The sequence below is a fragment of the Capricornis sumatraensis genome, chromosome 2 (genome assembly GCF_032405125.1).
Source record: "Capricornis sumatraensis isolate serow.1 chromosome 2, serow.2, whole genome shotgun sequence".
NCBI lineage: Eukaryota > Metazoa > Chordata > Mammalia > Artiodactyla > Bovidae > Capricornis > Capricornis sumatraensis.
The window spans coordinates 48,712,074-48,728,669 of record NC_091070.1 but is presented as its reverse complement, the minus strand read 5'-3'; the positions used below and the strand labels follow the sequence as shown (position 1 = coordinate 48,728,669).

The following is a 16,596-nucleotide window of genomic DNA, read 5'->3' as shown; positions in this document are numbered from 1 at the left end:
TAAAAAACTAACACTAACATGGAAATACTAATAATTGTACATTTACTTACTATTACTTCCTCAGCTTGTCGAACCAGATCAGCTGTTTTTGCCTCTAATTCTGCATTTAAACGTCTAAAAGCAGAAAATAATTTAATAGCTGTGATACGCTGAAGACTCTAACACAAAGCTAAAGAAACTGAATTTCAATAACTACACTTCAGTTAAGTCAACAAATGCCAAAACATACACATGACATTTTTACTTAAAAATTAATATAACTATTAGAAAGGTTATTTCCAAATCCCCATGATTCCTTCTTCTTTGTGGTGGAAATTCAAATGGTGTAAATATTGGTCTCTCCATATACTAGTAAAAATATTTCATTACAAGTGCAACTAATATTGCCCTTACTTCAAGTAGAATGATTTATTTGGAAAGAATAAACTGGGTGGGTTCACCTCAGTTTCACTCTTCATGTTCTTGGGATTCTGAGGGGCCTCACTCAGTTATATACTTCAGTATAAGCTTCATCAGAAATACAGGCAATTCCTTTGACCTACACCTGCCATTTCTCTTTCTTCCATCTATTTGGAATCTAGCAAAGAACAGGAATACTATTTGGTCCCATTAAGACTGTAAGAATACCAATGCCATTGAAGGAAACTGTTTTGAAAGGAAAAATTGCCCATAATCCTACCACCATTATCAGATGATTTTTAGTATTCCCTTCTAATTATCATCTGTAAGCACATACACAATATTGTACTGTTTCCCCATAACAATATAGATGGAATATATTTACCTGTATATAAGTTTTAAAATTAATGCCTTAAATGGCTATAAAATACGCTGAAGAGTTGAATTTAACATAGTGTACTAAACTGTTCCTCTTGTTAGTTCAAGTTCCCGTCTCTGTTTTAAAAGTTAACATTATAATAAACATCTTCAAAAGCATATAACTTCTCAGTTCTATTCATAGGTCACATTTCTAGATGATGTACGCTCTTCTGAAGTTTTATGAAGAAAATATGCAAAACAATTTTTTAAATGAGATATCTTGTGTTTTTTAGATATGTAATTCAGAGGTAATGCACACCAGTGACGACCCCCACTCCCAGAAAAAAAAAAAAAATCAGTATCATATCCCTTCTTAAAACAGTCTGATGTTTCAAGAAGTATTTTTACACCCTAGGATGAGTTAATCAGAAGAAATAATATCTAACACAGTCTTAAAGTTGTATTCAAGATGGCTTTACCTGATTTTCCACATTTCCCTAACAAGAACCATGAGAGGTTTCTGGTCAACACAGTAGACTGAGGTAACTCAAAAGACTACTCTTCTGCCCCAAAACCCATAGAAATCCTGGATAAACTGTAATAAAGGAAATGTTGCTAAACTTAAACTCAGGCAAAGAAAACACCCTGGCACTAAAAATATAGCAGTAACTCAAAGTGAGAGCAGTAAACAGGAACAGAAGCCAAAACAGCTTAACAGCTAGAAACCAATGCACTTGAGGGAGTCATAAAGGGCTACACCTGTGAACCAGACTACAAAACCGCCGCCCATAACCTAAGTGAACGGAGATGGAACTAAAGCCATGTGTGGGAAAGATTCTCCTACGAGTAATCAGAGCACACAGAAGTGTATTCCAAGTTCATCTTACCCAGATGGTATAGGGACACTAGGCCAAAACTTTAATATAGAAAGTTGGCTTAGAACCAGTGAAAACTGATAAGCTAATAAACTGAAATGCAAAACCACCCTCAGGAATATTTAGTCATCTAGAACAAATGCAACTCTCTCAGAAAGCAAATTCTACTAAAGATGCCTTCACAAAGAGAATAAATTGCATTAAAAAATAAGTTTCCAGCATGGATAATCAACGGATACAAACAAAATCTGCACCAAAAGACCTGGAGATGATAAAACAACCTAAGAAAGAATTTTAAATAGTACTTTTCAATAAGAAAGAAAAAAAAGAATAGAAACCATTAGGCAAGAACCAAGCATTGTAAACATATATTCAAAAAAACACTGAATTTGGAAAACAACCAAACAGAAATTACATAATGAAAATACAGTCAATGTAAATAAAACTCAAATGCAACGGATAAGTTGAACAACAGAATGAAGAGGGAATGGATGAATTAGAAGATATGAGAAAATTACCAACAAAAAGGTACAGATAAAAATGCAAGAGAGAGTTTAACATCTATTCGAGACAGACAGTAAGACAAAGATAGATTATAGCAACCTAACAGACACTGCAGAATAAAATCCCAGAAAAGGAGGAAATGCCAAAATTTAAAGAGATACACTGAGTATAATCTAAACAAGTGTGATACATCCCTTTCTGCTCTTTCTCTGGATTGTCCTAGCTATTAGGGGTCTTTTGTGTACCTATACAAATTTTAAAGTTATCTGTTCTAGTTCTGTTTTAAAAAAACATCTCACTGGTATTTTGATAGGACTGCAATGAATCCACGGACTAGTTTCAGTACTATGGTCATTTTAACAATATTAATTCTACTATCTATGAATACAATGTATCTTTCACCCTCTTTATGTTGTCTTGATTTTCTTTCATCAGTGTCTTATAGTTTTCTGAGTACAGATCTTTTACCTCCTTAGATTTATTCCTAAGTATTTTATTATTTTGATGCAATCATAAATGGGATTCTTTCCTTAATTTCTATTTCTGATAAATTGCTTTTAGTGTACAGTGGTGGTTGGTGGTTTAGTTGCTAAGTCATGTCTGACTCTGGTGACCACATAAGCTGTGCCCACCAGGTTCCTCTATCCATGGGATTTCCCAGGCAAGGATACTGTTGTGGGTTGCCATTTCCTTCTCCAGGGAATCTTCTCGACCCAGGGATCAAACCTGGGTCTCCTGCATTGCAGGCAGTCTCTTGCATTGCAGGTGGATTCTTTTACCAACTGAGCCACCAGGGAAATGAGTATTAATTTTGTATTCTGCAACTCTACTGAATTCACTGATGAGCTGTACTAGCTTTCTGGTGGCATCATTAGGATTTTCTATGTATAGTATCCTGTCAGCAAACAATGACAGTTTTAATTCTTCCTTTACAGTTAGATTCCTTTTCTTTTTTTCCTTCTCTGATTGCCATGGCTAGGACTTTCAATACTATGCTGAATTAAAGTGGTAAGAGTGAGCATCCTGATCTTAGACAAAAATGCTTGTTCCTGATCTTAGATAAAATGTTTTTAGCTTTTCACCACCAAGTACTATGTTAGCTATGAGCTTATACGTGTGTGTTAGTCACTCAGTCGTGTCCAACTCTGCAACTCCATGGACTGTAGCCTGCCAAGCTTCTCGTCCATGGAAGTCTCCAAGCAAGAATGGTGGGGAGGGTTGCCACATCTTTCTTCAGGGGATCTTCCCGACCTAGGGATTGAACCTGGGTCTCCTGTATTGCAGACAGTTTCCTTACCATTTGAGCTATCTGGGAAGCCCATGAGCTTATATATGGACTTCATTATGTTGAAATATATTCCCTCTACACAAACATTGTGGAGAAGGAAATGGCAACCCACTCCAGTATTCTTGCCTGGAGAATCCCATGGACAAAGGGCTACAGTCCATGGGGTTGCAAAGAGACACGACTGAGAGACTAGCACACACACACAAACACTGAGGAGAGGAGAGTTTTTATCATAAATGGATGTTGAGTTTTGTCAAATGCTTTTTTTGCATTTGATCGTATGATCTATTCAGATGAGCATATGATTTTTATTCTCCTTTTGTTAATGTGTGTATCACACTGATAGATTTCCAGATATTGAACCACCCTTGCCCCCCAGGATAACACTCACTTGATCACAGTGTATGATCCTCTTAATATATTACTGGATTCAGTTTGCTAATATATTATTGAGGATTTTTACATTGATGTTCATCAATGATATTGGCCTATAATTTTTTTTTTGTAATATCTTTGTATAGTTTTAGTATCAAGGTGATGCTGGCCTCATTCAATGAGTTCAGAAGTGTTCCTCACTCTGCAACTTTTTGGAATTGTTTTAGGATAGCCATTAACTCTTTTTTAAATGTTTGGTAGAATTGTTATTATTCTTTTTGGTTTGATCCATAGATATTATACTACAAAGCTACAGCAGGTGAAACAGTATGGTACTGGAACAAAAGCAGACACATAGATCAATGGAGCAGAATGGTGAGCCCAGAAACAAACCTACACTTACGTGGCTAACTGTGACAAAGCAGACAAAAATATACAGTGAAGAAAAGACAGTCTTTCAGTAAGTCATGCTGAGAAGATGGGCTGCTACATTTAAAAGAATAAAATAAGAACTTTTTTCACATCATATACAAAAATAAACTCAAAATGGATTAAAGACCTAAATGTAAGACCACAAACCATAAAACCTGAGAAGGAAACATAGGTAGACTATTCTTTGACATAAATCACAACAATAGTTTTTGGATCTGTCTCCTGAGAAAATAAAATACATACATACATGCACAGGGCCTAATTAAACTTGAAAGGGAAGAAAAAAAGGAAAGGAAATCACTGACAAAATGAAAAGATATCTACCGAATGGAAGAAAATATTTGCAAATGATATGAGCAACAAGGGTTTAATATTCAAAATATATAAATAGCTAAAACTATTCAATACTAAAAACAAAACAAAACAAATAATCTGGTTAAAAAATGGGAAGAAAACCTGAAAAGGCATTTTCCTAAAGAAGAATATAGATGGCCAATGGGCACATGTAAAGCACAACACTGTTAATCATCAGAGAAATGTAAAGCAAAGCTACAGTATAATCTCATACCTGTCAGAATGGCTATTATCAAAAAGACCACAAATAACAAATGTTGGCAAGAATGTGGAGAAAAGGGAACTCTCCTACACTGTTGGTGGGAATATAAATTGGCGCAGCCACTGTGGAAAACAGTATGGCAATTTCTCAAAAAATTGAAGCTATAACTACCATATGACCCAGTAATTACCCTCTTGGATATATATCCAACAAAAATGAAAGCACTACTTTGAAAAAATATATGCACCCCCATGTTCATAGCAGCATTTACAAAAGCCAAGATATAGAAGCAACCTACATGTTCATCAACAGATGAATGGATAAAGAAGATGTGGCATAAAAATACATACATACACACAATGATATACTGTTCAGTTATGCAAAAAATGAAATTTTGCCATTTGCAACAACATGAAAGGACCTGGAGGGTATTCTGGTTAGTGAAACACGTCAGACAGAGAAAAACAAATACTGTATGTTATTACTTATTGTAAATCTAAAAAATAAAGCAAATGAATGAATATAACAGAAAAGAAACAGATCCACATACATAGAGAACAAACTAATGGTTACCAATGGGAAAAGGGAAGAAGAAAGGCATATGATAGTGGTAAAGAATTAAGATATACAAACTACTGTGTATGAAATAAATAAGATACAAGGATGTATGGGCTTCTCAGCTGGAGCCAGTGGTAAAGAACCCACCGGCCAATGCAGGAGATGACATAAGAGACATGGGTTAGATCCCTAGGTGAGGAAGATCCCCTGGAGGAGAGCACAGCAACCCACTCAAGTATTCTTGCCTGGAGAATCCCATGGACAGGGGAGCCCAGGAGGCTACAGTCCATAGGGTCGCACAGAGTCAGATATGACTTAGTACAAACACACAAAGATATACTGTACAACACAGGAAATACAGCTGTTATTTGACAATAATTTTAAATGGAATAAATTTACAAAAGTTTTGAATCACTATGCTATACACCTAAACTAGTATAATACTGTAAATCAAGTAGACCTCAATAAAACAAAAACAAAAATTATTTGAAACCTGAAGAATACAGCAAGAGACATAAAACAAAAGACACTACTTTTTATAAAAAGAAATAATGCTGAGAATTCTCCAGAAATGAATAGTTACAGAGATCCCAGGCAGGATCAAGAAAACAAATCCACAGCTGTACACACTGGGTAAAACTGCATAACTTCAAAGACAAGGAGAATATTCTTTAAATTACAAACCAAACATTTAAAAAGAAGAGAGAAAAATAGTCTACCAACATGATTATCTTAGAAGCTGACAGCAGATGGTTTATCAATATCTCTAGATTACAATGGTACCTTTGGACAACCAAATGGTACTTTTAATGAACTGTCAGGAGGTGGGGTGTGAGGACTAGCCATTTCAAGTTCTATATTCAGCTAAACTATCTTTGAAGAATAAATGCGAAGTAAAATTTTCAGGTAAGACTGGTGAATTTAAGACTCAGATTTTCACATAGAAAAGTAATGAATGCTCTATGCTTCAGAAAAAAGGAAACTCAACTTAGAAAAAAAGAAAGGAATCATGATGCAAAGAAATGACAAAACATGATAAATTAGCACAGAACATGAAAATAACAGGTAGGGGTATTCAAAGCAAAGGGGAAGTAACTATTATTTAACTTGTAAACAAGGGAAACCAAGTTAAACTATTCTGAGGTCTTTCCAAAACAATAAAGGGAAAATAAAGATATAATGAAAACTCATTCAACCAATAAACAACAGAAAAGAATCAAAGAAAAGGCACAAATAGAAAACAAAACATAAGATGACCAAAACAACTTCAAATCAACAAACAAAATACCATAAATTCACTTATTAGGCAGAAATTATCAGAGAGTATAAAAGAAATGTACTTAATAAGGCTAAATGACATACAAAGTTTGAAAAGAATGAAAAAGATGTAAAGACACTACAAATAATTAAAGGAATTATTCAAGAGGTTTTAAATAAAATGATATAACCCCCAAACAAAAATGGACACAATTAAAAGAAATTTTTAAGTTATAATTATAGCTGATTTTAGTACACCTCTGACAGAAGCCAATACAGCTACTGGAGAAAAAAACGTTGAGGACACTGCTACTATGGACAGCAGAAGTAATCAGTTTGATCTAAGTCATTAGTCAACAAATAGTAAATACGCTTTCTATCAAAGAATACACTGAATATTCACAAAAGTTCCACATATACCTGGTCACAACTAAGTTTCAAAATGCCTTTGAAAATAAATGATACATACATTCTCTGACCACAGTACAATTAAAAATAAAATTTCAAATAACAAAAATAAAACAAACAAACAGATGCTTGGCAATTACAAAAACACACTAAAATAAACACTATGAAAATCATAAAATATTCAAAACTAAATAATCAGAAAGAATAGAAATATCAAAACAGACCTTGAAATACAGATAAGCTATGGTTGCAGAGAAATATTAAATGTATTAAATTTAAATGCAAAAATTTTAATGAATTAAAAAATTAGAAAACTTAAAAAAGAAAAACTAAATCCACAATTAGAAGAAAAAGAAACTATAAAGATAAGGCTAATGAAAAAAATTTTAAATCACACAGAAAATTAGCAATAAAACCAAAAGTTAATTCTCTGAAAAGACCAATAAAACATATACACCTCCCAATAAGACTGACAGGAAAGGTCCCAAAAGAAGATATATATTAAGTTACAGATATAGTCAAGACTGAAAATATAAGAGCATAATTAGAATAAATGTATGTTAATACACATACATGAAATGGACAGTTTTCTAGAAAACTAGCAAATAACCAAAATTTATTCTGGAAGCAATAATTATTAAAAAAACAATTCACAGAATAAAAAAAAAAAAACACCTCAAACTAGACTCAGTTTCACAATTTTAATCATAGGGTAGATGATCTGATTACAAGAAGCTTCCAAGAACAGAATAAAACAAAAAAGGAAAGCTACTCAGTTTATTTTATAATAATGATATCAAAATCAGAAAGGCAAAGAACTAGAAAAAAATGTAGGACCAATTTCACTTTGTTTACAGATGAAATAAAAAATCTACATAAAATTAAAGCAATCTAATCCAGAGGCCTTTCAAAGAAAACAATAAACCTGTCTTTGTAGTTCAGTATGTTAAAACATTAAATGAAGGGGTGAAAAAATTTTTATCACCTACATAAATTTGGGGGGGGGGACTTTGTTCAAATTTAACATTCATTCAAAATACAAAAAAGGATATAATATTGTCAATGCGAGAGACCTGGTTTCGATCCCTGGGTCGGGAAGATACCCTGGAGAAGGGAAAAGCTACCCACTCCAGTATTCTGGCCTGGAGAATTCCATGGACAAAGAGTCGGTCACGACTCAGCGACTTTCACCTCACTTCACATCCTAGACTGAAAAACAAAGAATTAATGGAAACTGTGTCCTTAAGCCTGATAAAAAAATATTTAGTCAAAACTCTACAGCATGATGGGAATGTAAACTGATACAGCTATTATGGAACACAGTATGAGATTCCTTAAAAACTAGCTAGGCATAAATCTAGTTATTGAAAATAGTACGGCGAGTAAGAAACTAGGAATAAACCTTATGACCCAGGAATACCACTACTGGACATACACCCTAAGAAAACCACAATTCCAAAAGACACATGTACCCCAATGTTCACTGCAGCAATATTTACAACAGCCAGGGCATGGAAGCAACCTAAATGTCCATCAACAGATAAATGGATTAGGAAGTTGTGGTACATTTATACAGTGTAATATTGCTCAGCCATAAAAAGGAATGAATCTGACATAGTTGTAGTGAGGTGCATGAACCTGGAGCCTCTTATGCAGAGGAAGAGAAAAACAAGGAAGAGAAGAAACAAGTATTGCATATTAATGCATATACATGTAATCTAGAAAAACAATACTGGTAAATCTATTAGAGAATGGACTTGGGGACACAGCAGAGGAAGGTCAGGGTGGGACAAATTGAGAAAGTAGCATTGACATATATATACTATCATACACTAAAATAGTGAGGAAGCTGCTAAATAACATAGGGAGCCCAGCCTGGAGCTCTGTGATGACCTAGAGCAGTGGGGTGTGGGGACAGGAGGGCGGCTAAGGAGGGACGATATATATATTTAATTATGACTGATTCACATTGTTGAACAGCAGAAACCAAGGTAAAATTATAAAGCAATTTTCCACCAATTAAAAAATAAAATTTTCAAAACATGGATAACCAACAAGGATCTAATCTACTGTACAGCACAAGAAACTCTATTCAATGTTATGTGGCACTCTGGACGGAAGGGGAGTTTGGGGGAGAATGGATACATGTACATATATGGAAGAGTCCCTTTGCTGTCCACCCGAAACTATCACAACATTGTGTACTGGGGACTTCCCAGGTGGCACAGTAGCGAAGCATCTGCCTGACAATGCAGGAGACCCAAGAGTCGATCTCTGGGGTGGGAAGATCCTCTGAAGTAGCAAAGGGCAACCCACTCCCAGTATTCTTTGTTTTTTTTCTTTTTTCTGTATTTATTTTCAAACTTTAAACTTTTTATTTGTATTAGAGTATGGCCAATTAACAATGTTGTGGTAGTTTCAGGTGAACAGTGAAAGGGCTCAGCCATACATATATGTATCCATTCTCCCTCAAATCCCCCTCCCATCCAGGCTGGCACATAACACTGAGCAGAGTTCCACGTTGGTTATCCATTTTAAATATAGCTGTGTGTACATGATCTTCCCAGACTCCCTCAAACTATCCCTTTTCCCTGGCAACCATAAATTCATTTTTAAGTCTGTGAAACTTTCTGTTTTGTAAGTAAGTGCATTGTATCATTTCTTTTTATATTCTACACATAAGGGATGTCATACGATATCTCTCCTTCTCTAACTTCACTCAATATGACACTCATCCATTTTGCTGCAAATGGCATTATTTCCTTTTTAATGGCCAAGTAATATTCCACTATATATATATGTACCACACCTTTAACCATTTCTCTGTTGATGGACATTTAGATTGCTTCCATGTCTTGGCTATTGTAAACAGTGCTGTAATGAACACTGTGGTATGTGTATCCTTTCGGGTGTTTTCCTCCAGATATATGCACAAGAGTGGGATTATAGAGTCATATGGTAGGACATACAGATGGCTAATAAGCACATGGAAAGACGTTCAACATCACTAGTTATTAGAGAAATGAAAATCAAAACTACAATGAGAAATCACCTCATACCAGTCAGAATGGCTATCATCAAAAAATCCACAAATATCAAATACTGGAGAGAGTGTGGAGAGAAGGGGATTCTCCTACACTGTTACATGGTACAACCACTATGGAGAACAGTGAGGTTACTTAAAAAAAAAAAAAAGAAAAAAAAACTGCTCCAGTATTCTTGCCTGGAAAATTCCATGGACAGAGGAGCCTGACGGGTTACAGTCCATGAGGTCCCAAAGAGTTGGACACAACTAAGCAACTGAGCACAGCACATACAGCACAAAACCGATACGGCTACTGCTGTCTACCTGAAACTATTACAACATTGTTAATCAGCTATACTCCAGTATAAAATAAAAAAAAAATTTTTTAATTCTACAGCAAATCTCAATTGTAGTGATAAATTATTAAATGCAGACTAATGAAAATCATAACTAAGATGATAATGCTTACCACCACTTTTTCTATTCCATATTATACTGGAGGTTCTAATCAGATCAAGAAAAAAGATGCAGAAGAAATTGTAAAGGAACAAAACTATCACAATTTGCATATGATATAACCATCTTTACAAAAAGCTCAAAGGACTCTGCAAAATAGGAGAATTCAGCAGTGCTGACACTCTTGACAAATGTAGGTGTAGGATCAATATACAAAAAATCAGTAATGTTTCTATACATACAACCAATTAGAAAATGTGGTAGAAAAAAAGCCATTCATTACAACAACAAAACTATAAAGTACCTTGAAAAGAATATTTAAGACTTTATGTAGTAATATGAGAAAATATTATTAATGGACACCAAAAACCCCTCCATGTAAAATAGAGATATATCATATCCATGGAAAGGCAGATTCAATAACATAAAGATATCAGTTCTCTGCAAATTAATCTATATGTCCAATTTAGTTGGCATTTAGCAGCAAGAAGTTTGGGGGAAGGCTTGCCCTGCAAGCTATCAAGGTTAATTAAAACAGATGCCACATGATCTTACTATTTAGCTTTCTCATTTTATGATACAAGCACATGGCTTGGAATATCTATTGATTTGAGTGATCAGCATATTCCTTGGTTTACTATCTCATATAGTGATTATTTCCTCCAACTATTTGACAAGAGCTGATTGTGAAAGATTCTAGATTGGGATCCCTGGAAAGTGCTGTCTTCGGTTAATTAAAACAAAATATGCTTAAAACCAAGAAAACATGTAGCAAAATACTGTGTTATGATCTTATATTCTTGCCTATAAAGATGCCCAAACATTTCACCTTTATGCATAGTGCTGAGTGATCCACAAACTTCAAGCAGTGCCTGGGAGCTACTTTGTTCAAACACCTTAGATCGCACACCTCAGAGTATGTAGAACAAGTAACAAAAGGGAGCCTTTACTGCAAAACTTCTGCTAAAATAGAATACAGATGTCTGACTTTAAGCAGGACTATAGCCTTAACGAGAGGCTTCCCAGGTGGTTCAGTGGTAAAGAATCTGTCTGCAACATAGGAGACACAGATTTCCATCCCTGGGTTAGGAAGATCCCCTGGAGAAAGAAACGGCAACCTACTCCAGTATAATGTTTAGGGAAGTCTATGGACAGAGGAGTTGGGAAGGCTACAGTCTAGGGGGGGTGCAAAAGAGACAAGACTTAGCAACTCAACATTAGCCTTAATGAAGGGCCAGGTGCAAAATATACTTCGAAATAACCAGGTGAATTAACCTAATACATGTATTTAGTGCTATGTGGTGCATTGTAATGAAAACAAATGTTTTGGGTTTAGCTGACTCAGAACTGTTAATGAACAACAGATCCATTGATTAAGTACACTGTTACTAGAAATAATAGGCCCATTTTACCAAACAGTGGAAGATGATTATGTTTCTACATGCTATGAGAAGCTAACATGTCTAGTTTATCTAAGTACAGTACACTTCAGTTTTAACTCTAAACATGCTTTCATTTTAGGTACAGATCATTTGGTAACTACGTTTAACCATCTGAGGAATTGCTGGGATGTTTTGCAAGTTTTAAATTACATTACTTTAAATTAATTAAAAAGAAAGTAAACTTTTAAAATATAATTTTTTTGGTAAGGCTATACATAAGGGCAAATAAAAGACATGGTCTGTGACCTCGTGGAACTCAGTCCAGCACAGAAAACAGACACAAAGTAAACTAACAAATGAATTTACTGTAACAAGTTACACTAATAGCAAAGAAAATTTAATCAGACAATAAAAGAGTAATAGAAAGCCTATTTATCATAGTCCCAAAAGGCCACTCTGGTAAAAAAAACAAAAGAGGTCAAGATTACACAAGAGGTAGAAGCCAAGTGTGACAGAGCTTTTGAAGTGCAACTGGAAACCACCGCAAAGTTTTAGGCAAGGGAGAGACAAGATCAAATTAACAAGATCGCTGACATCTGCATGACAACTGGAGGATGAAGAGTGGAGTGGTCCAAGAGTGAAAACACGTGTTGTCAGGATATTTGTAATTACATTGAGAATAGGTAAAGAAAGGAAACCCTCCCAACTCCACCGAAGGTGGGTAAGAATGACAATTCCAAATGCCCTGAGAAACATGCTTTGAGTTTAGAAACCAAACATAAAAGAAATTTACATACGTAAACTCTAGGAACTTGAAATTAAGTGGAATTCATTTAACTAGAAACTGAACCATTCGCTGGCAATTCGCGCTATCCAAACTACTCCTAGACATATCATCTTGCTGACGAACAGGTTTACTTATTTGGGTAAAATTTTCTCCCACTTCCAACACCTACGAGGACGCAGCTCAAGTTAAAGAGAAAAGATAAAGGGCAAGTAAATGGGCTGAGAAGAAAATGCTGGACGATGAACGGTCTCAAAGATCCAGTCACCAGGAAAAGTACTTGTAAGCAGCCTCATTTAGGTGAAAGAAGAAAAACCTGAACCGCCGAAGTTCTTACTTATATTCTTCCTCCTTGGCGAGGAGGTCCCGTCGAGGCGTGGCAAGTTGCTGAATGCGTGGCGGGAGCGGAGTCTCTGAAACGCCCGGTCTCTGTAAAACAGGCAGACACTTTCAGAACCAAAGTTCAATGAATTTTGGTGTCCTCAGGACGCCGAAACCTAGCTGCTACCCAGGAGAGTCCAGTTGAACTAACCTTGAAACTTCTCCCGGCCATCTTCCGCGGCCGCGACGCCGTTACCGAGGCAACGACGCACTTTCCCGCGAGAGTTACCACAACCCCGGCGGCCTTCCAGCTCAGGGCACGATTGGGACCGCGCCCCAACTCTTGGCAGAAAACAGCGCGAGCTTAAGACCGGGCTGAGACCTGGGGAGTGTGCGCTGCCGTTTTGTACCCGACTTGGGGTAAACGCTAACCGCAGTCTTGCAGGAACTGAAGAAGCCAAAGTCGTGGGCTGATTTATAGAATAAAAAAAGACTAGAGATCTCTTCAAGAAAATTAGAGATACCAAGGGAACATTTCAGGCAAAGATGGGCTCGATAAAGGACAGAAATGATATGGACCTAACAGAAGCAGAAGATATTAAGAAGAGGTAGCAAGAATACACAGAAGAACTGTACAAAAGATCTTCATGACCCAGATTTTCACGATGGTGTGATTACTCACCTAGAGCCAGATATCCTGGAATGTGAAGTCAAGTGGGGTTTAGGAAGTATCACTAGGAACAAAGCTAGTGGAGGTGATGGAATAGTGGAGGAGATGGAATTCCAGTTGAGCTATTTCAAATCCTGAAAGACGATGCTGTGAAAGTGCTGCACTCAATATTCCAGGAAACTTGGAATAAGCACTGGCCACAGGACTGGGAAAGGCCAGTTTTCATTCCAATCCCTAAGAAAAGCAATGCCAAAGAATGCTCAAACTACAGCACAATTGTACTCATCTCACACGCTAGTAAAATAATGCTCAAAATTCTCCGAGCCAGGCTTCAACAATATGTGAACGGTGAACTTCCAGATGTTCAAGCTGGTTTTAGAAAAGGCAGAGGAAACAGAGATCAAACTGCCAACATCCGTTGGCATCATAGAAAGCACATGAGAGTTCCAGAAAAACATCTATTTCTGCTTTATTGGCTATGCCAAAGCCTTTGTGTGGATCACAATAAACTGTGGAAATTTTTGAATGAGATGGGAATACCAGACCACCTGACCGGCCTCTTGAGAAATCTGTCTGCGGTATGCAGATCAGGAAGCAAGTTAGGACTGGACACGGAACAACAGACTCGTTCCAAATAGGAAAAGGAGTATATCAAGGCTGTATACGGCCACCATGCTTATTTAATTTATATGCAGAGTACATCATGAGAAACGCTGGGCTGGATGAAGCACAAACTGGAATCAAGATTGCCGGGAGAAATATCAATAACCTCAGATATGCAGATGACACCACCCTTATAGCAGAAAGTTAAAAAGAACTAAAGAGCCTCTTGATGAAAGTGAAAGAGGAGAGTGAAAAAGTTGACTTAAAGCTCAACATTCAGAAAATGAAGATCATGGCACTTGGGTCATCACTTCATGGGAAATAGATGGGGAAACAGTGGAAACAGTGGCAGACTTTATTTTCTTGGGCTCCAAAATCTTGCAGATGGTGACTGCAGCCATGAAATAAAAAGACGCTTACTCCTTGGAAGAAAAATTACGACCAACCTAGACAGCATATTGGAGAAGGCAATGGCACCCCACTCCAGTACTCTTGCCTGGAAAATCCCATGGATGGAGGAGCCTGGAAGGCTGCAGTCCTTGGGGTCGCTGAGGGTCGGACATGACTGAGCGACTTCACTTTCACTTTTCACTTTCATGCATTGGAGAAGGAAATGGCGACCCACTCCAGTGTTCTTGCCTAGAGAATCCCAGGGACGGGAGAGCCTGGTGAGCTGCCATCTATGGGGTCGCACAGAGTTGGACATGACTGAAGTGACTTAGCAGCAGCAGCAGACAGCATATTAAAAAGCAGAGACATTACTTTGCCAACAAAGGTCCGTCTAGTCAAGGCTATGGTTTTTCCAGTAGACATGTATGGATGTGAGAGTTGGACTATAAAGAAAGCAGAGCGCAGAAGAATTGATGCTTTTGAACTGTGGTATTGGAGAAGACTCTTGATAGTCCTTTGGACTGCAAGGAGATCCAACCAGTCCATCCTAAGGGAAACCAGTCCTAGGTGTTCATTGGAAGGACTGATGTTGAAGCTAAACTCCAATACTTTGGCCACCTGATTTGAAGAGCTCATTTGAAAAGACTTTGATGCTGGGAAAGATTGAAGGTAAGAGGAGAAGGAGATGACAGAGGCTGAGATGGTTGGATGGCATCACCAACCCAATGGTCATGAGTTTGAGTAAACTCCGGGAATTGTTAATGGACAGGGAGGCCTGCCGTGCTGTGGTCCATGGCGTCGCAGAGTTGGACACGACTGAGCAACTGAACTGACTGAACTGAACTGATCTTCAGCAAAGGTGCCAATACCATTCAGTGGGGCAAGTCTAATCTGTTTTGAAGGTGGGAGAAGGGGATGCCGAAGGATGAGATGGTTGGATGGCATCACCGACTCAATGGAAGTGAGTTTGAGTAACCTCTGGGAGTTGGTGATGGACAGGGAGGCCTGGCATGCTGCAGTCCATGGGGTTGCAAAGAGTCGGACGTGACTAAGTGACTGAACTGACTGACTAACTGTGGAAAACAGTCTCGCATTTTCTCAAAACCATACACATAAAATTACCACGTGATCCAGCAGCCCACTCCTAGTTATATGCCCAAGAGAAATGAAAACATATACGCTTACAAAAAGTTGTACACAAATGTTCATAGCAGTATTCTTCAGAAAAGACAGAAAGTCAAAATGACTCAAATGATACCCTGATTAATAGGTAAATAAAAAGTGGTGTATTCATATCAGAGCCAGAAAGGAATGAAGTACTGATGCATACTACAATATGGATGAACCTTGAAAGTATGCTATGTGAAAGAAGCAATTCACAAAAGACCACATTTATTATATGATTCCATTCTATTAGGACCACATATAATATGGAATATCTAGAACAGGCAAATCTATAGAGACAGAAAGCTGTTCAGTGATTGCCTAGCCCTGAAAGATAAAGGGGAATTGACTAAGGTGTTGCCAGATTTTCAGGGTTGGGGGGGCGGGGGTAATGAAAATGTTCTAAAATTGATTGTGATGATGGTTGCACAAATCTGTCAATATACTAAAAGACAACTGTACATTTTATATGGATAAATGGTGAGTATGTGAAATACATCAGTCAACTTGTTAAAACATTAAAAATAAAATTAATTATTAAAATAAAAATGTCAAAAGATGGGGAAAAAGTACACCATACTAACACTAATCAAAAGAAAGCTGGAGTAGCCACATTAACTTCAAACAAAGTGACCTCAGAACTGGAAAAACTATCAGAGATAAAGAGGAATATTACATAAAGGATAAGGAGATCAACTCTCCAAGGAGATATAACAATCCTGAATGTGTATGAACCAAACAGCTGAGTGTCAAAATGTATGAGGCAAAAACTAATAGGAGTGCAAAGAG

At 36.9% G+C, this 16,596-nt stretch overlaps 1 protein-coding gene across 3 annotated transcripts in view; it reads right to left on the bottom strand.

Moving 5' to 3' along the window:
• The window catches only part of TEX9 (testis expressed 9), an 89,525-nt gene extending 76,312 nt beyond the window's left edge, over positions 1-13,213 (bottom strand). For 2 of the 3 annotated variants that reach the window (XM_068965279.1, XM_068965282.1), the window contains exons 1-2: positions 13,192-13,213; positions 12,997-13,088 (exon numbers count right to left, since the gene is read on the bottom strand). In XM_068965279.1, coding sequence (XP_068821380.1) covers positions 12,997-13,088; positions 13,192-13,212 — 113 coding nt within the window. In that variant the 5' untranslated portion in view covers position 13,213. Of the gene's footprint in view, positions 1-50; positions 115-12,996; positions 13,089-13,191 lie in introns of all 3 variants that reach the window. The other variant, XM_068965280.1, reaches the window with a different exon arrangement.
• Positions 13,214-16,596: the final 3,383 nt, after the last annotated feature.